Source organism: Monodelphis domestica, chromosome 3 (genome assembly GCF_027887165.1).
Source record: "Monodelphis domestica isolate mMonDom1 chromosome 3, mMonDom1.pri, whole genome shotgun sequence".
Lineage (NCBI taxonomy): Eukaryota > Metazoa > Chordata > Mammalia > Didelphimorphia > Didelphidae > Monodelphis > Monodelphis domestica.
This window is the reverse complement of record NC_077229.1, coordinates 83,014,275-83,035,727: the sequence shown is the minus strand read 5'-3', so window position 1 is coordinate 83,035,727 and position 21,453 is coordinate 83,014,275. Positions and strand designations below refer to the sequence as shown.

Sequence of the window (21,453 nt, the reverse complement as noted above, 5' to 3'; positions counted from 1 at the left end):
TGGCTTACATACATTTTATTTATGTATGACTTATTAAATGGATGACAACAAACATTTTAACTGTCCCCAATGCCTTTTATTGTATATTTAATGCCTTAAATATTTCCTAGTAACATTTTTACACCATTACCTTCTGTATTAGGATCAATAGAATTGATTCTAAGGAAGAAGCACAATTCTTGAGGTCCACCCAGTGGCCTCTCTGAGGACCAGGGTTGCCTGCCCAGGTGTGACGTCATGGTCGGATAAATGAGATGAGACACACTGTGCATTCAGCCCATGTACACAGGCATCATACACAGTGTTCTGCCATGGGATCGTGGTGTTTATTATATAGGTTTTTGGTACACACACATAATCAATTCTCTATGTATGTGACATTCTACAGTTTGATTGGATATTATCAAATCACCTAAACAACACTCTTGTGATGTTACTACAACAAAGAATTCTGTGATCATTTACTAGGATTCTACAACACTCTGTGATAGATATGTGTGTATATATATATAGGCTATGTGTGTATATATACTTTCAGTATGTGGATATATGTGGATATATATATATATGTATGTATATATATATATATATATATATATGCCCACACACACATATACACTGGTATCATTGTACCTGTTGGTAATTCATTCCAGAAAGCAGGTCAACCCAAAAGGTTGAGTACCATATTAATTTTTCCCATGAGGAATAATGTAAATTTAATTCATCTGTTCCAGATACAAAAAAAAAAGATTTTATGAGACATTCTTTGCATTAATGGAGTTGTATTTCCCTAAATAGACATTAACAAAAATAGACAAAAATAAAAAACAAAAATATTATTAAATCAAATAATTTTAACTTAGTTTTATTTTTATTGAGAGGAGTTTATGGCCTAAAAAGGGATGTTAAGGAGGAGAGATGTTATTATCTGAAAGAGGAGTCCCTTTGATAATATCTGAGCTCAACTGCCCTTTGAAGTTCTTCCTTTTTCTCTTTACTGTCCCTTATCACCACTCAATCCTGCTTGAGATTCAGCAGGTATAAGCTTCATAAGAAACCTATCCAGTGATGTTTGGTTTTGTCAGCATTTCACAATTCCTCTAAAGTGGTAGATATTCTGATCATTTAAGAAATTTACAATATGCTTGTTAAAGAGTCATCAAGGTGATATTTTTCAACAAAATGTTGCACTTCTACCCATTTTGCATGCATTTCCTTGATTAATGAGGTGAGGACATCCTCCTCTGACTCCTCTTCACCTAAAGAAAACTACCCTTCACTACTTGTTGCTTTTCCCTTTGAAGTTCCTTCAGCTCCTCAGTGTTGAGCCCTTCTTTATGATCCTGAAATAATGCCTCCTTATAATCACCACTCACCTCTAGACCATGGACTGGCTCACTCACAATATCCTCCTTGACTGGTATAGGCTCAGTTTCAAAATCTTCAAAATCCCTTTGAGTTACAGCTTCTTGACATTACTTTTTCCAGGCAGAGTTTCACTTCCCTCCAGGCTTTATCAGTAAGCTGGAGGATACTGAAATGATTCTACCAGAATTTACACAAAGTCAACTCTGAGATTAAAAAAAACCTTCAAAATGTCACAAAAGCCACAAAAGGTGAACACAAAATCAAGTGAGATTCTTCACTATTAAAGAACTATACTGAGACTAACATGATCTTTTGTTTTGGATGGAGTGTCTAACACTTCACAAAATCATGATGCCAACAAGTTCTAGCAAGCATCTTAAGTGCCAAGCAAACATCTAATACCATGATAATTTTTTCTCATCAAAATTTGTTAATTCCAAATTCAATGAGTCCTGAAACTGTCAAGCACCATGGTTTAACTACACACACACACACACACACAGACAAAAATATATATAGATATATTTGGAGAAATGTAATATCATTTTATTAGCCATTATGATTATGTATTATAATATTCAAAGGAATTATAATTCTGGATTTTAATTCTAATCCTTATTCTAAATTAAATTCTAAGCATTAAATTTTATTCTGAACTTATATGACTATCCTTTATGAAAATTGTGAAATAACTTGTTAAATTATTGCATGATATCAATTGTATAATTTTGAATAATAATTATGTTAAAACTCAATCGAGTATTTAATTGGTTATATTTTAAAGGAGAAAACTGAAAACACCTTTTTAAATCTTCTCATTTTCTTGAAAGCCAAAACATCAAGTGAAATTCCTGTCCCCTTCTCTATTATAGGAGGGAAAGTGATTATCAAAAAGGGGGGAAATTATAAATTTACTTATCTTATATAATTATTTTCATAAAGTTATATCTGCAGTACAGTTTTAATCTGGACATACAGATATGCATACATGTGTACATACACCCATATATGTGTTTATATGTGGATGTGTGTATGCATGTATTCTCAGATTATAATGTAGAGGTTTACAACAAGTTTTGAGTAAACTACCATATATTCATTAGAGGTGTAGAATTCCAGAATGTAATTAATTACTTGATTTCTAGAAATGGATTTTATACCAGGATGAGTTTAGACTCTAGAAGAGGATGTAAGATTTTAAGGTATGTTAAACTTTATTATTGCAACATTTTGTGAGAAAACTTTACTTAGCCCTAAGCTATGGTTGGTGAAACTTGCTCTTAGAAGGGAAATGATATTGGACTGTATTTTATATTGTTCTAAGTCTGATTCTAAGAATAATTATCAAGAAGTATTACTAAGCCAAGAATTCATAGTGTCAATAGTCCTTGAGTCATGGGATGGATGAGGGAAGGCCAATTTAAAACAGACAAACTAATTTCTTTTTCTAGATCAACAGGGCTATTAGAAGTCTATGATCAGACCTGGTTATCATGAGGAGGATCATGAAGAGACTGAAAATTATTACCCCCCTCTTCTCATTAAGTATTCACCAATTAAAGATATATTGGGGAGGATTGAATAATGAGCATATAAATCTTTATTTAAAGTCTCAAGAAGCTGATGGAATCTGTTTATGATCCATAAGAGAGATCACTGGTCAATTAATTTACTAGTTCTATCATTAAGAACTGATTTTTCTTATCCAGAACCAGAACCAGTAATTCTTTTTTAATGTTACCTAAAAAAAGGAAATTTAGTTTAGATGAAAAGATCTTTTATTTCCTAACAATTATGAATATCAGTTATACATGAAGTGGAGTGGGCTATCTTTACAAGAAGCAAGTTAACACTAATTGGAGATCTTCAATCATGAGTTGTATTCTTACAATTCAGTTCTTGTAGTGGGAATTATTTTTCTTATTGATTGGTTTGAATTCTACTAATTTCCTTTGTCTCAGATTTCTCTTTCCAAACAACTATAAATCCTTATTCCAGTTTCAAGAAGAAAATAATTAGATTGCTTATTTGAAATATATTTAAACCAAGTGAAAACGTGTATAGGTGAATTCTTTTGTCCAAAATAAAAAACACTCACAGCATCATTCGTGTGTTTTATCTTTAATGTAAAAAAGAAAATGATTTCCCTATCCTCGATTATATGTAAAAGGTTTAATCTGGATATCTACTGTGGACAATGAGAAAACAAAGAAGTAAGAATTTACTCTGGTCCTTTGGGAAAGCACAGGGAAGAAAATATGCCTTTAGTAGAGGTAATAACAGAATCTCAGTTCTGTTTTTGTGAAACAATTGTCTTTTTTGAGTACTCAGTAGAGGGATAAATATAGAGACTTTCAAAGACTAAAATACCAATCATAACAAATTGTACACAGAAACCTACATAGTTTTTTTCTTATCAACAAACATGCCCATTTCTGAATTTGCATCCTGCTTCAATTCTCTAAGCATTACCAAATTCAAACTGATCCATTATTTTTTCTCACTAGATCAGCTATGGTCCATTTGATTCCATTCTTAGTGACAAGGTCCAGTTTCCTTATCTCTATCAGATGGCCCCCAAAGATTCTTCTCTTCATCAAGGTGTTGTCCGCTTAATAGTAAATTTTAAGTGGAACTGGATAGGACTGGTTGTTACAGATGACATGAGAGGTGAGAAATTCCTCTGGGAAATAAGAGAGGAGATGATAAAGAATGCCATTTGTGTGTCCTTCACAGAGAAGATCCCTGTCAGTGAGAGAAGGCATATGGAATCACATGAATACTTCATGCCCAGAATTGCAATCTCAGCAACCAAGGTGACTGTCATCCATGGTGACACAGATTCATTAATGATTCTGAGACATTCACAAATGCATTTTTTCTCAGCACAGAAGGTATGGATTGCCACATCACACTGGGACATTACTATGAGACCCATCTTTCATTATGGTTATTATTTCCATGGAGCTCTCACATTTTCATATTTAAACAGTGAAGTTCCTGGGTTCAAGAATTTTTTGAAGACAGTTATACCTTCTAGATACTCAGATGATATCTTACTTAAGGAATTCTGGCTCTCAGCTTTTGCATGCCCAGATCAACAAGGAAACCCAGAGCAAGAGATATGTTCACCAAATGCCTCTTTGGAGTCTTTGCCTCTGAACTATTTTGATATGAACATGTCTGGCTTGAGTTACACCATATACAATACCATCTACGCTGTGGCTTGGGCTCTCCATGAAATGTTTATGAGAAACTCAGATGAAAGACCAGTGGGAGGTGAAGAATATTTAAAACTTCATTCATGCCAGGTAGTACTGAATAGGTGTCCACTTTTTAGCTATGGTAAAGTGAGGCTGCGTTTTGGATATTTGTGGGACAAGTTGGATAATAAAGCCCCTTCCAACTCCCAGATTCTGTGATTATGTGTTCTTTATTCTTAATTACCATTTCTTTTCAGTATTCATGTGAAACTTATAATTGTTTTTTTTTCACAAAGTCTTAGAGTTGACAAGGACCTCAGGTACCATCTAGAAGCCATCCATGTATAAGGACAGGAAACCCTTTTTCAATAACTGCTAGTGTATTAACAGTTTTTCTAAAACATTTAGTTTGGGGTGACCTGTCACCTTCAAATATGTCATATTACATTTTGTGTCCTCTCTTATTGTTAAGAAACTATTCCTCATTAGACTAGTTGGTATTGGTTAGTCCATAAAATATCCTGCACTATTTGACAGTCTTCAAAGCTTTAACCTACTCTGTTTCTCTGAACTACACTATTTGACATTAGGTAGCCTGCTAACCCTCTGTTCTTAAGAGATCACCATATTGTTGAGAGAATTAGATCAAAAAGTATAAATTGGAAAAATAGGAAAGAATGAACAGAGTGAGGGCTGGAATTAAGAAGGGTTTGAAAAATCTTCCTGTAAAAGATAGGATTGTAGTTGAGACATAAATCAGGGAATCTTGGAAATGCTGATGAGGAAGGTGAGCTTTTCAAGTATGAGGCACAGAGAAAACTAATGGAATCAAGAGATGAAATGAGGGGTTAGAAGAACAGCAAGGAGGCCAGTTTCAAGACATCAAATGCAGTTATGAGAAGTAAAATTTAGAAAAGTTTAGACAGGTAGGAAGGACCCCATTTATTAAAGGTTTTGAATTGATCCTGGAGAGAATATGGAGCCACTGAAATTTGGTGAGTAGTGGGTATGGCATGCTCATATTTATACTTTGGGAAAATCACGTTAGCTGTTTAATGGAGAGTAGATGAGAGTGGAGAGAAAGTTCAGGAAGAAAAACCCCACCAGCAGGCTATTTCCTTAGTCTAGGTGTGTGGTCTAGGTGATGATGGCCTACCCCAGGCTGGTCGCTGTATTAGAGAAGAGAGGGAGATACTATAGATTGGATTTGTGGGTAGAAGTTGAGAGATAGTGAGGATTAAGGATAATTACTAGGTTTTGTATCTGCAGGACTAGGAGGATGATGTTGCCCTTTACAATAATAAGGTGTTAGGGAAGGGCTTAGGGCAAAAGCTAAAAAGTTCTGCTTTGGACAGGTTAATTTTAAGAGGTCTAAAAGCCATGCAGGTTAAAATGTCTCAATTGATGACAGAGATATGAGAATGGAAGACAAAAACTCTGAAAACTATCTGGGAGGCTGTGAAGTCAATAAGATACAGAAATGTGATGTGATAGTCATAAAAGCTAAGAAGACCCTGGATAATATCAATTAAAGCATGGAATCTGAATAAAAGATATTCCCATATCAGAAATCTTGTGTTCAATGTGTCAGCCTCACTCAAAGAGGGATGTTGATAATTTACAATTGGAATTTAATCTGGAGAATGTCTATTGGAAGTCTGCCAGGTGAGGAACTTCTTTCCTCATTTCATATGATGATAATTCAAAAGGTCTAGGAAAGTTTAACCTGACAAAGAGAGAATTCAAAGGAATTGGAAATAGAAGTTTTGTTTAAGAAACTGAAAGACTTTCATGTGGAAGAGGGGTTTAACTTGTTCTATTTTTCCCAAGGGGGAGACATAAGAAAAGTGAATAGAAGGTTCAAATAATGAACATAATCCAATTGGAGCTATTAAAAAGAGTAATAGCCAGTAGGCAGTGAGATCCATCACATTGCAGGGCTTCCAGCACCAACTTAGCTTAATTTATTGCATTTTGTAGGTACTTTAGAAAAGTTGGTTGAATGGTTGATATAAGTAGACACTGGATGATGAATTTTTAGGTATTAGGTATTATTTGGGAAATTATTTAAAGTATAAGTCAGAGAAGGAAGTTTCTGGGCTCAAACATTTCATAGAAATAAAAATAAATGTACTCATTAGTCAAGAATGTGGTTCACTTTAGTTTCCTGAAATCCAGTTCCTCTTGGAAAACCATTCAACTGGTTCAACACACTTTTTCCCAGCCTGTATATAAAACACAGGAATATATGGAGACAGACATGCTTCAGATCTCTCTGAGACCAGGAGATGATCTTGATTGGATGTAAGTCCTGCACCAAGACTATCTTTTCCTATTTAGAAAGATAACAAGGGAGATATAAAACCAAGAAATATAATGATCCCCTTCTTCATATTCTGAGCATCATAATTAAAGGCCAGGTCTGGGGAAACATAGTATGTAATCAGTCAGACAATAACTACTTAGTAAGAGCTTACTGTGTGCCAGGTATTGAAGTAAGCACTGGTGATAAAAAGAGTCTTTCCTCTTGAGGTGATAACTATCTAATAAGGGAGCCAACAAGAAAATCAACATATTCAAATGAGCTGCATAATGGATAAGTAGTGTTGTAAATGGGAATTAATCTGTAGGCTTATTACTAGATTTATAAGCATTTATTATGAGAGAGGGAGAGAGGAAGGAGGAAGACAGACAGAGAGAGAGGGAGAATGAGAGAGAGAGAGAGAGAGAGAGAGAGAGAGAGAGAGAGAGAGAGAGAGAGAGAGAGAGAGAGATCCATTTCAACATGTCTAATTTTAGGTAAAAATCTCATCCTCCATTACAGCCAACACTGAGCAGCAGCTGAGAAATTGCCAAGTGACATAAGGGAATAAGCCCAGAGACAGAGTCAGTTCTACAACTTGTTTAGAGAGAGAGGAGAGAAACAGAGACAGAAAGGCTATAAATATTGTGATAACTCAAATGTAAAAAAATGATGTTGTTGAAGTATCAGAAGACAGAAGGGAGAACATTTGAGCCATGTTGCAAAGATAAAATCAAACAATATTGATAATAGATTAGATAAAGTGGATAAGATAATGAGGAGTCATGGATAAAATGAAAACAATGAACAGGTAGGGGGAGGATGTAAACAACCCAGTGGTTCCCCAAAAATCATTTCTATGGGTTCCAATTAAAAATCAGTTTTTATTAGACCTCCAAATAAGGCTATACAACTCAATAAGAGTACAAAAGAAGTCTATTATCTCTCATATAACGTAAGCTTTGTATTTGGAGGGAGGCCCTCCCCTCAGACACCAACCATTGATGATAAATTCTGTTCCCTTTCAGTTCCACTCCTTCCTGAAGAACACCCAATTTAACAATACTGCTGGTGATCAGGTGTATGTGGATGAGAATAGAAACTCTGAGGCTCAATATACCATTATGAACTATGTGTTCTTTCCTAATGATACTGAGATTCTGGTGGAAGTGGGGCAGTTTATCCCCAAGGCTCCACTTGGTCAAGATTTCATGATGTGTGAAGATGCCATAGTGTGGGGCTGGTGGGATTCAAAGGTCAGAGACATTTTACATGTTAAATGTATACTTCTAATTAAGGAGAAAATTCTTGACCTATTTGATTTATTCTATATTGCATATATTTATGATAATTAGCAATCTGACTACTTTAAAAATAAGATTATATATTGATATAATAAAAAAAATTTATGGGCTATCAAGGAAATACCCTCCATTTTAGACAGGAGGAATCTGATGTTCACAGAAGAGACCTGTCTAATTTCTCTCAAATTCCCATTCACTTTTAGCTTTAAAATTATATATAAAATGGATTCTGGAGAAACAGAACCCACAAAAGGACAGATTGAAATAATTTTGCCACCCAAGACAACTTAGAAATTTATCAGAATAAAGATTGTCACACTAGGGTAACTGTGGGGCTCAGGCTAGCAACATGAGTTAGACACCCTACCCTGACAAGCCAACAGAAGCTTTGAGGCTGTTGAATCAGCAGCAATGGCTTACAGAGCTCTCAGTCCACAAACAGTAAGTGGATTTAACAACTGGTCAGAAGGAACTTATAGGAGAACCTTTCTGATATAGGTGTAAAATTCTATTTCATTGCTTATATGTACATCTGGGTTACAGAAAATGATGACAATCCCAGGGAGTAGTTCCAGGACAGGTAAGAGTACTAGTACATCTGTCCTTAGGGATTATAGTGGATTAGGGGCCCTGGTCACATTTCCAGTATAAAAAAGAGTACTTCTGGTTGATCACACATCAAAACACAAGCCAGAAGAGAAAGAAATACACTTCTCCTTATATCATACCACCTTAGAAGAACTGAAAACTTACAGATCTCCAGAACTAGCTTTGAAAGACAGTGCACAAAAACCTGACATTTTGGACACTGCTTCTTTCACCCCAGGAATAAAGCCTAATGTTAAGAGGTTTTTTAAGTTAAAAAGTTGAGGAAAAGGCTGAAAAACTAAGCAAACAACAACAACCAACAAAGAAGCTAACTGTAGAAAGTAATTATAGTGGCAGGAAAGATCAAAATGTACACTCAGAATAAGGCAACAAAATCAAAACTGCTGTTTTGAACCCAAAGTCTCAAAGAGAAATATGAATTGGTCTTATGCCCAAAAAGCATTCCTGGAAGAGCTCAAAAAGTATTATGAAAATTTAATAGAAGAGGTAGAGGAAAAACTGAGGTAAGAAATAAGAATGATACAAGAAAATCAGGGGGAAAAGTTGACACCTTGGTAAAGGAGACACAAAAATTACTGACAAAACTATAATCACTTAAAAATAGGATTAATGACAAAAGAAGCACAAAAAGCCAATGAAGAGAATTACCTTTTTTTAAGCACAATTGGTCACATGGAAAAAGAGGTACAAAAACCCACTGAAGAAAACAACTTCCCAAAAAGTAGAATAAGCCAAATGGAAAAGCGATAAAAAAAAAGCTCACTCAACAAAATAATTCCCTAAAAGTTAGAATTTGGAATGTCAAAGTTAGTGACTCCATTAGATACTAAAAAAATCAAAAGAATGAAAAAATAGAAGAAAATATTAGACAGCATGTTGGGGAAATAACAGGTCTGGAAAATAGATCTAGGAAAAAACATTTTAAAATTATTGTATTGTATTATTAGCAATGATAAAAAAACAACACCAGATCCTAGCCTTCATCCTTCATACAATTATCATGGAAAATTGTACTGATATTCTAAAACCTGGGGGTAAAATAGAAATTAAAAGAATCTATCAATCATCTCCTGAAAGAGATTCTCTATTTCTATATTTTTGAATTGCCTAATGTATGTATCAGCCTCTGAAAACTTCTGGATAGAAGGTCCTGAATAATTGTTTTGTTCTTTCATTGAGATGATTGAATTTTATGTTATTTCAGAATATCAGGAATAGTTTGATGTTGGGAGAACAAGAATTCAGTGTTTTTAAAATGTTCTGATTTGGGGAAAAAATCTGATTTCTCTCCCCTTACCTTTTCACAACCCCATTCTGAACCTTCTAAGTTTTTTTTTAAACCCTTACCTTCCATCTTGGAGTCAATACTGTGTATTGGCTCCAAGGCAGAAGAGTGGTAAGGGCTAGGCAATGGGGGTCAAGTGACTTGCCCAAGGTCACACAGCTAGGAAGTGGCTGAGGCCGGATTTGAACCTAGGACCTCCTGTCTCTAGGCCTGGTTCTCAATCCACTGAGCTACCCAGCTGCCCCCCCTTCTAAGTTTTTAACTAAATTTACATTTGAGAAACAGTGGAATGACTCAGTCACTGTCAATCATTAGGGAAGATCTGCTGGTTGAGAATGGCAGAACTGCAGGCTTCTTTTATATGGATTCCTGCCCTGCTTATTCCTTTGCAGACATCACACTGAAATAGAAACTGGAACCAAGCCTCAACTCTAAATTCAGAATCTGAGCCACCATGTTGCTGTCTGTTATTGAACCTGCTCTTCTTTTAGTCCATAATATAGGGCCTAAGACTAGTACTTATCCCACAATGTCACCTGAGGGCACATATTCCCTTTCCATTCCACCACAGATCAGTGACTCAAATAAGCACTTGTTCACATCAAGGTGTCTTTGTATGACACTAGGACCTCTTTGTTCCCTGTCTCTTTGTTCCCAGTCTCAAATGGTATAATCATTTCCCTAATATCTGTAGACCTGCCTATTCATTACTTCATGTCAATCTAGGCTGGAAATATGACTATGACTTTTTCTTAGATTTATCCATGAGCATTTATTCTGATCCATTTCTAGATCTGCTATTTTTTTGCTCTTCCATCATTTTTATTCTGACTAATAGTATACCCTCTTAATATATTCAGTACTAATTCCACCCTACATAGCACTTTACTGGTTTTGTTCCTTTTGAAAAACTATATTCATCATCTGGAAATTCTTATACTTATTTTACCATGTTACTCCCCTTCATCAAAATCCCATTGTGCTAAGTTTCTCTTGAGACATGCTAGCTGAGAGCTTCTCCAAAATAAATATACCACAGTCAACAGGAATCCCTTCCCTCTTGGTGATATATAAAAAAGGGGGGACAAGAGAGCAAATATTTATTCAACATTTATTGTATGCCTGGTGGCTTATAGATATTATCTCATTTTATCTTCCCAATAGTCCTGTGATGTGAGTATTATATTAATATCATTTGACAGTGTAGTAAACTGAATCAGTTTAATATTCACCCAGGACCACACAGTTAATATGTTATGATAGATTTGAATTTTGGTCTTCCTGACTCCAAACTTAGCTTTCTATCCATACAACTACTTAGCTGTCTCTGAGAATGCCTGTCAAAGCAGGAATTAAATAGAAAATAAGATTTCTTCATTAGTCTAAAACCTCAGTAGCTCTTAGTGAAAGATTAATATTCTACTCTATTGTTGTCTTAGATTCCCAGTGGAGTATGCAGTGACAGTTGCTGTCCTGGATTCAGGAAGAACACTTTGGAGGGTGAGGCTTCCTGCTGTTTTGACTGTTTCCCATGCCCAGAAGGGGAGATTTCCAGTCAAATGGGTGAGTTTCTGCAGGGTCTTTCCCTTTTCATTATCACTGATATAGAAAATAACCAACAGACTATTCTTATACAGTCACATATAACCACCAAGAACATCACTATCTGAGACAGATATCCTATGATATCAAGGAAAAGCAGAGGAATATCCTGAAATAAGTACTTATGGCAAGGAACTTTTGATCTCACTACATGATGAGAAGTATAATCCACGGGGGGGGGGGGGATTGGTATCTAATTTCTTTGACAAACTTTGTTTTGTTTTGGATACAGTTGCTGGTTTGTAGAGGATATATTATGTGTCAGTGTGTGCAGGTAAACATACATATAATACAGATGTTATATATCTATATTAACATCTCTGTATATGCATACACACAGATAATGAAAGAAAGAAAGAAAATAGACAGAAAGTAAAAAGAAAGAAACTAAACAACTAAACAAAGAAAGATATTATGTTTACCTATGCATTAGGGAACTTAACATAAGAATAGGGGTGGTCAATCTTAGGGAAAGTGTTCTAATCAAAGGTAGAGATGGGTTCAAGAGTATAAAGTGATCTCCAGATTAGAGGATTTACTGTGTGATTTTTGGTCTGAGATCAATCAGAAAAAACCATTGGAACAAATTCATTTCATATTCAAATACAGATATTAAAATTAAATTGTTTGGACTCTGAATATATATAATATATGTGTATATATTATATAATAATATAATAAATATATATGTATATATATATATATATTAGATGGTCACCAGGGATTTAATTTCTAAATCCCAAAATGAATTACTAAAGTAAATTGAATTTATGGAAGTTTATTTACAATGTTTACAATAGAAGGAAGATATTAAGGAGAGAGAGAGAGAGAGAGAGAGAGAGAGAGAGAGAGAGAGAGAGAGAGAGAGAGAGAGAGAGAGAGAGAGAGAGAGAGAGAGAGAGAGAGAGAGAGAGAGAGAGAGAGAGAGAGAGAGAGAGAGAGAGAGAGAGAGAGAGAGATAACTCTGGCTTCTTCTGATACCAGTTAGAATTTCTAAGCCCCAGCCAGGGGAAGAGAATCTCAAGAAGTTGGGCCTTACCTGAAGGCTTCACACCTCCAGAAAGGCAGGGTTACTAAGTCAGCTTTTCACTCACCAAGAATAACAGTCTAAAAGAAGTCTGGGTATTGGTCTTCTAGTCGTTCCTACATCCTTCACTCCAATCCTGGGTGACTGACTCTCCAAATGTCTGTCTTCCCTTCAGCTCTGAGTTACTGATCTTCCCTCCAAGCTCAGGGTGACTGACTGTCTCAATCAGTCTTTTTTTCCCCTCCATTTAAAGACCTTTTTTGCTTGTGTCACCTCCTCTAAATTTTCACATCTACCAATCACAGCAGACACTTTCTCCAGGACTGCCCATTCTTTAGTTCTAACCTTCTTTGGTTAGATTTTATCTTTTGGGGTTGCTTAAATACTCTTTTGTTAAGTTCACCTTTTGTAGTAACTTAACACCTTTTTGTGGTTAATTCACCTTTTGTAGTTACTTAACATCTTTTAGTAGTTAAAATCTAAACATAGATTGTAGCTTACAATTCTAGCTTCACTATCAAGGAAGATCTAAGTACCTTCATTGTTACAATCAGGAGATAAATCCAAATCTTTATACAAAGGAGCCACCACACACACATGCCTATGCTCTGAAAGAACTGTTATGTTCTTTAGTTCTATTGGTGATAAAAATAGAGTTAAAAAGATTAATATGTCATTAGCTGAATGAATGTCCTGTATAGTTCTGGTTTATAATGAGGGTGAAAAAGAGAGGTTTTTAATATTCATGAGTGTAATGAAAAATAATTCATATCTTTCACTTTTTTGTTAGCTTAGGGTCTGTTATCAGAGAAACATATATTCATAACTAAAACAATGCCAAAGTCTATAAGGGTATTCAGAGGTCCTGTTTCCCACTTTATTTCACACATGGAAAAGCAATTACATGATTCTGCAAGGTTCCCCATGGGCCATCCAAAAACTGATGATACCCATAGAAAAGTACTACCTATGTCTCCTAATTAAGTCCATCAGTTTTTACCTCTGCCAAATTATTTAGCTATCATATTAATAATGATCCACAAAAAGATATGGAAGACTAATACTTCCTAGAGAAAACTAAAAGCAATAGGATTCTAATTTCCAGACATTTTAAACAATTTAAAAGAAGGTACTTATACAACAAAGGGCTAGGAATGGACCTGTACCTTTACTTGTAAAGGAAACTCTTGGATCAGGAACTACCACTATCAATTCAAGTCAACAACTTATCTGAAATTTATTCTTAGACTTTCCTGGAGTATTAAGAGGTTGAGTGACCTCCAGAGGATTATAAAATCATATGCATCAGAGGAAGGATTGAACTCAGGTCTTTCTACCTTTGCAATCAGCCCTCCATCAGCTACATCATACTGCCCATGGAGTGACATCAAAAAATGTATCAATTCAGGAGAATATGAAATGGGACAATAAGGGCAGAGTCAAGATAATGGAGCAAGTAGCATGGAAAACTGGAATTACCTTGAGAATTATCTCAAAACAGGCTTAAAATATAACCTGAAAATAAATACTGTAGTGACAAAACTAACAAGGGAGTGGAGTTAAATAAGTCTCTTACAGAAAACAATCTGAAAGGTAGGCAGAGAGGCTCTGTTTCACTGGGGTGAGAGAGAAGCACATCCAGAAGTAAAGTCATGCATGGAGAAGTACAAATTGCCCACCCACACCAAGTTCTGAACCTAGACACAAGCAAACAGCTAAACCCAGACACCTTGCCAAAGCCAAACACAGAACATCCCAAACCCATTCCTTGAAGTTCCAAACTCTAGCACAGGCCTGCATTCAGGTGACAAGCCCCAGTTCAAGGTAATCCTTGCCGCCTGGCCCATTCTTGCATAAGGGGAGATCCTCTGCCCAAGCCTGCAATGGGGACCCAAGAACCATCATATGGCAGTCCACAGTGCACTAGGGTTGTGTAAGTCCTTGCCTAAACCCTATTCAGGTTACCACCTACTCACTTATATCAGGATTTAAAAAAAAAAACTTGGATGAATAGAATACTGGGCCATGAGTCATAAAAATGTCTCTTTCTATTTTCAAATACACTCTCTCTATAACCCTGGGAAAGTCATGTAACTCCATTTCTCTCAGTTACCTCATCTGTGAAATGAACTTGAAAAAGAAATGATAAACCACTCCACTATCTTTACTCAAAAAAAAACTCAAATGCAGTCATGAAAAGTGAGACAAGACAATAATAAAATTATGGTGTTTGATAGAGATTTGTAATATCACCAGCAGACAAATCCCCTTGGATTTTCATGTTCACTGCCATAAAGACAATTCAAAGTTTTATTCAAGACAGGAAAGATTCAAGGAGGGAAAAGTAAAAGGGAAGAAACAGGTTTTCTAGAGAAAAGAAAGCCTACAAGAGCAAGCATGATTCTCGGGTGCCAGAGAGGATTTTCCAAAAACTATTTCTGAGGTAAACTTCAAAAAGATCTCATTGTTCTAAATGAGCTGGTTAAAATATGGGCAATACAATATTCCAAAATCAAGTGAAAAAATATTCCGTGATTTACTGAGAATGTGGTTTTAATCTGTTTGAATAAACATGGATATTTTCATTTTTTTAATTTATGTTTAAGTATTTTTACATGATTCATTAAATTTCCCTCCCCTTCTCCCTCTGCCTTCCAGGAGCTGACAAGCAATTTCATTGCAACGTATGATATATATTATATATATATATGTATATATATGTGCATATATATACATATATACACATATATATGATATATATACACACACATATATATATATATGATATCAATACTTATTTCCATATTATTCATTTTGTAATAGTGATCTTTTAAAGCCAAAGCCTAAAATCCTCTACCCGTGTAAAAAGTGATAAATCATGCTTTTCTTCTGTGTTTCTGCTCCCACAATTCTTACCCTCAATGTGGATAGCATTCTTTCTTAAAAGTCCCTCAGGATTGTCCTGGATCATTGCATTGCTTGTAGTAGCAAAGTCAATCTCATTTGATTGTCCCACAATGTTACAGTCTCTGTGTACAATGTTCTCCTGGTTCTGCTCATTTCACTCTGCATCAGTTCATGGAGGTTTTTATATACATCAAACAGTTCATCATTCCTTATAGAAAAAAAAGTATTCCATCACCATCATAAACCACAATTAATTTTCCAGTATTTAAAAAGAGGACCATTTACAAAATAACAGTTTTCTCTACAAGTCTGCTAGCAAGTTAATAAATTATCAATCAATTGATAGCCACTATTTGACAGTCCGGGTGGCAAATAGCACAGATATAAAGACAAAAAAATAATTTCTACATTCAGAGTATTTACATTGCAGTGGAGATGACAAATTGAATATGCATACACAGTATAGGAATTACAAAATATGTGAAAAATGCATACAAATTCATTGTTGAAAAAGAATGTATGAGAGCTGGGAAGAACAAGAAGACTAATGCAGGGAATTCACAGTTAGAATTATTGTTAACAAGTGTGAATTTTAGATTTACTCCACCCTGCTTAGTCTTTAGAATTCTAGCAACCAGGAATGTATACACCCCCACTTAAGGATTAACTGTAGGGGAGGATGGCCTATGACAGAGATGTGCTAGCAAGGGACAAATCAGAAATAACTGACTGACCCCCTGGGCGTTCCTAAGCCAAGTTTAAGCTACCATTGGTTCATGTGAGAAATAGGAAGTGATGTAAAGAACAGCTATATAATTCACATCACTTCCTGTGAGCTCTCTCTCGGCAGCATTGGGAGTTCCGGGCAGCATATTGGCATGCTTGAGGTGTTTGACTCTGTTGTGTGGTTTAGGTGAGGTGTCTTCCCTGAGCATCCTTGGTGACTTGAAAGGCTGATTCCTCCTTTCCTTGACTTCCTGAAAAGCACTATCCTCCTAGGAGGCCCCTCATCTTGGAGGAGGCCTCATAACAGGAAGACAAGCTAGATTTAATCTTCTGAGAAGGCCCCTTGGCTGAGGCCTCTAAACTCCCTTTGACTTACTCCACGCTGGATAAAATCGCCTTCCCTTACCCTCTTCTCCTTCTTCTTAATTTCTTCCTTCTATTTAATTAAACCACCAAAAAAAAAACCCAAGGAGACGTGAGTATTTTATTGGAATTGAATTTAAATCCCTGGTGATCACTAATATCAGTCAACAAACCTAATTTTACCCTTAACACAATGCAAAAGACACAGAAGCAATATTTACATTTTCTATCAAAGGACTCCAATTTCCAAGTTCACAATACTTAGAAAATAAATTAAAAGAAACACATAGCATCAGCATGCAAGGAATAATTATTATCTAGGACCAGCCAATAATAACAGACCTGAATAGACTGGGTCAAGACATGGGTGCCATGTTATTATTTTACAATGAAATTTTCTCTTAAGGATTTTGAGAACAAGGGAAACAAATTGAAATTTGTGTTGTTATAACAGCTATATCATATATTTCAGCAGTTAGATAGTTCTTTCAATCCAATCTTGAACCCTTATTTGTCTCTTGCAGATGCAGAGCATTGTAAGAAGTGCCCAGAGGACAAATATCCAAATAAGGAGAAAGATCTCTGCCTCCCCAAGATGGTGACCTTCCTGGATATAAAAGAACCTTTGGGGATAATGTTGGCCTTTGTGGCTGTTTCCTTCTCTTTCTTGACTGCTCTGGTTCTCTGGATCTTTGTTAAGTTCCAAGACACTCCCATTGTCAAAGCCAATAACCAAATGCTAAGTTATACTCTCCTTATCTCCCTGATCTTCTGTTTCCTTTGCTCCTTGCTCTTCATAGGTCACCCCACCACTACCACCTGTCTCCTACAACAAACTGTATTAGGAGTTGTATTCACAGTGGCTGTTTCCTCCATTTTAGCTAAAACCTTAATAGTCATTCTGGCTTTCAGGAGCATAAGGCCAGGAAGCAGGATTCAGATGTTCCTAAGTCCTAGAGTGTCCAATTATGTTGTTCTTATCTGCTCAGGGATTCAAATGATTTTCTGTGGTATCTGGTTGGGAACCTATCCCCCCTTTCCAGAGGCAGACACACACTCTGAATATGGCCACATAATCATTCGATGTAATGAAGGCTCTGCCTTTGCATTTTACTGTGTCCTGGGCTACATGGGCTTTCTGGCATTGGGAAGCTTTACAGTAGCTTTTCTGGCCAGGAACCTGCCAGATACCTTCAATGAAGCCAAGTTCATCACTTTCAGCATGTTAGTGTTTTGCAGTGTCTGGGCCTCTTTTCTCCCCACATATCAAAGTGCCAAAGGGAAGGCCATGGTGACTGTTGAGATCTTTGCCATCTTGGCCTCCAGTGCTGGGTTACTGGGGTGCATTTTTATTCCCAAATGTTATGTGATCCTCCTAAAGCCAGACAGAAATACTCCGAACAGATTCAGAATGATAAGGAGTCCAGTGGCAAGATTTTCTTCTAGATAATGACCTTATGAATTCAATTCTAGAAATCAAAGTTTGAAGAATAAGCCACATTAATCTGACATAATCATACTTGTCATTTGGGGGTTATTTGAACCGTAATTAGTGTTTGTGTGGCATTCTCTCTGACCACTTTTCCACTAACATGAGGTACTGGATTCCTAGAGAACAAAGACTACTGATGTTTAAGAATATTGCACCTCGAGAGAAAGAACAATTGGAGTATAAATGCAAATTGAAACATATTATTTGTCATATTTTTATTTGGGGATATGATTTGAGGTTTTGGTTTTAAAAGCTTAATCACTGAAGAAAATGAATAATGTGAAAATGAGTTTTGTGTTTAATACAATATAGAACTCATATTGAATTGCTTGTCAACTCCAGGAAAAGAGAAGAAAGAAGTGAGGGAGACAACACAAATCATATAACTTTGGAAAACTTATGTGGATATCTGTTATTAAAATAAAATAAATATAAAGCATTTAAAGAGATAGAAAGAAAGGAAAAGAAACAAATGAACAAAGAGAGAAAAACAAAAAGAATGTTGCCACTAATTTTGGTGGACACTGCTACCAACAGTGGGAAATCTGGAACTTGAATTTTCTAAATCATTTGAAGTTCTCAGTATCATCTCTTGCACAATGGGAAAGTTAGGAGGAAGTTCTCCCATCTCCCAATCCCGGTATCAAGTCCCATTAAGCTTTCCTTTTTTCATTTTCAAATTAAATTATTTAACTCTGAGAAAATTATTTTGCTATAGGTAGTTCCACTCGATATAACTTCTTCTGTTCAGTCAATGTCAAAGTATCTTCTTTATGGATCATCTGCTTCCATCCAGTTATATAAAACCCCAGTGATAGTTTAAAATTGAAAAAAGAATTTTTTACCAGTTTATATTTGATTGATTAATTGAGGACTTGATTAAAGAGATTGACAGTGAGGAGACATCATATCAAAACTTATAGGTCACAGCCAAAGCAATATTCAGGGGGAAATTTCTATCTCTGAGTGCCTATAGCAACAAAATCAAGAGGGAAGGGATAACTGAATTGGGCTTGTGACTTTAAAAATTAGAAAAACAACAAATTAAAAATCCCCAGGTTAAAAACTAAATTGGAAATCCTAAAAATTAAAGGAGAAATTAATCAAATTGAAAGTAAAAAATTATTGAACTAATAAATAAGACAAAAAGCTGCTACTTTGTAAAAACAAATAAAATAGATCAAGTGCTGGTTAATCTAATAAAAAAAAGAAAGAAGAGAATTAATAGTATCAAACATGAAAAGGGTGATCTCACCTCTAATGAAAAGGAAATTAAGGCAATTATTAGGAAACATTTTTCCCAATTATATGTCAATGACTATGACAATCTAGGTGAAATGGGTAAATATTTATAAAAATGTAAATTGCTTAGATTAACAAAAGAGGAAATAGAACACTTAAATAATCTCATTTCATAAAAAGAAATTGAACAAGTCATCAAGGAACTTCCTAATTAAAAATTCCCATGGCCATATGGGAATTCTATCAAACATTTGAACAACTAATCCATATACTATACAAATTATTTGAAAAAATAAGCAAATAAGGTGTCTTACAAAATGCTTTTTATGACACAAATATGGTAATGATTGCAAAGCCAGGCAGACCAAAAACAGAGAAAGAAAACTACAGACCAATTTCCTTAATGAACATAGATGCAAAAAAAATTTTAATAAAATACTAGGAAAAAGACTAAAGCAAGTTATCACAATGAGCATTCACTATGATTGGGTCAGATTTATACCAGAAATGCAATAAAGGTTTAATATTAGGAAAACCATTGACATAATTGACCATATCAATAATCACATGATTATCTCAATAGGAGCAAAAAAAGCATTTGACAAAATACAATACCCATTCCCACTGAAAACATTAGATAGTATAGGAATAGAAGGGTCTTTCCTCAAAATAATAAACAGCATATATTTAAAAACATCAGCAAGTATCATCTGCAATGGGGACAAGTTATAAGCCTTCCCAAAAAGATCAGGAGTGAATTAAATATACCCATTATCATCTCTATTATTTAATATTGTACTAGAAATGCTAGCAGTAGCAATTAGAGAAGAAAAAGAAATTGAAAGTATTAAAGTAGGCAATGAGGAAATTAAACTATCACTCTTTGCAGATGATTTTATGGTATACTTAAGGAAGCCTAGAAAATCAACTAAAAGACTAGGAGAAATAAATTAACAACCTAAGCAAAGTTGCAGGGTCCAAGATAAACCCACATAAATCATCCACATTTCTACATATTTCCAACAAAATTCAGCAACAGGAATTAGAAGGGGAAACTCCATTTAAAATAACTCTAGACAATATAATATATTTAGGAATTTATCTACCAAGACAAACACAGGTATTATACGAACACAACTACAAAACACTTTTCACACAATTAAAACTAGATCTAAGTAACTGGAAAAACATTAATTGCTCCTGGGTAGTATAAGCTAACAGTAAAAATGACAATCCTACCCAAATTAATTGACTTATTTAGTATCATACTTATCAAACTACCAAAAAATGTTATAGAACTAGGAAAAATTGTTACAAAGTTTATTTGGAAGAAAAAGAGATAAAGAATATGAAGGGAAACAATAGGGAAAAAATGTGAAGGATGGGAGCCTAGTGGTAGCAGATCTTAAACTGTACTATAAAGCACTGGTTATCAAAACAGTATGTTACTGGCTAAGAGACAGAAGGGTGGAACAATGGAATACACTAGGGGTAAATGACCTCAGCAAGCTACTGTTTGATAAACCCAAAGACCCTAACTTTGTTGACAAAAACTCACTATTTAACAAAAATTGCTGGGGAAAACTGAAAAACAGTATGGGAAAAATTAGGTTTAGAACAACATCTTACACCCTATACTAAGATAAATTTAAAATGGGTGTGAATATTAAATTAACTCTCCCCTGATTGTGAAAGTGAAATTAACTCTCCCCTGCTTGTAAAGATTAAATTAATTCTCCCCTGCCCATGTTTATATTTAATCAACAAAAGTATAAACATCCCATTTACACCTGAATAGGGGAAGTCTGTGACCCACATATGCAAAAGTGAGTGATGAATCAGAATTGACTGACTGCCCCTCTGGGCAGTCCTAAGCAAAGCTTTAGCTGTAATTGGTACACGTAAAAATGGAAGAAGGCACAGGAAGTGACGCAAAAGAAATGTCTTTAAAAAAAGGAGTTACAACTTCCTGTGTGGTGTTCTTCTGGAGTTCTGAATTCGAGTTGGAGGCTCGTGAAGAATC

General features: G+C 35.2%; 1 protein-coding gene across 1 annotated transcript in view; it reads left to right on the top strand.

Moving 5' to 3' along the window:
- VN2R505 (vomeronasal 2 receptor 505) overlaps nucleotides 1-18,146 on the top strand; it is a 34,205-nt gene extending 16,059 nt beyond the window's left edge. The window contains exons 6-9 of the mRNA XM_056820986.1: nucleotides 3,876-4,640; nucleotides 7,848-8,129; nucleotides 11,511-11,634; nucleotides 17,221-18,146. Coding sequence (XP_056676964.1) covers nucleotides 3,876-4,640; nucleotides 7,848-8,129; nucleotides 11,511-11,634; nucleotides 17,221-18,146 — 2,097 coding nt within the window. The remainder of the gene's footprint in view (nucleotides 1-3,875; nucleotides 4,641-7,847; nucleotides 8,130-11,510; nucleotides 11,635-17,220) is intronic.
- Nucleotides 18,147-21,453: the final 3,307 nt, after the last annotated feature.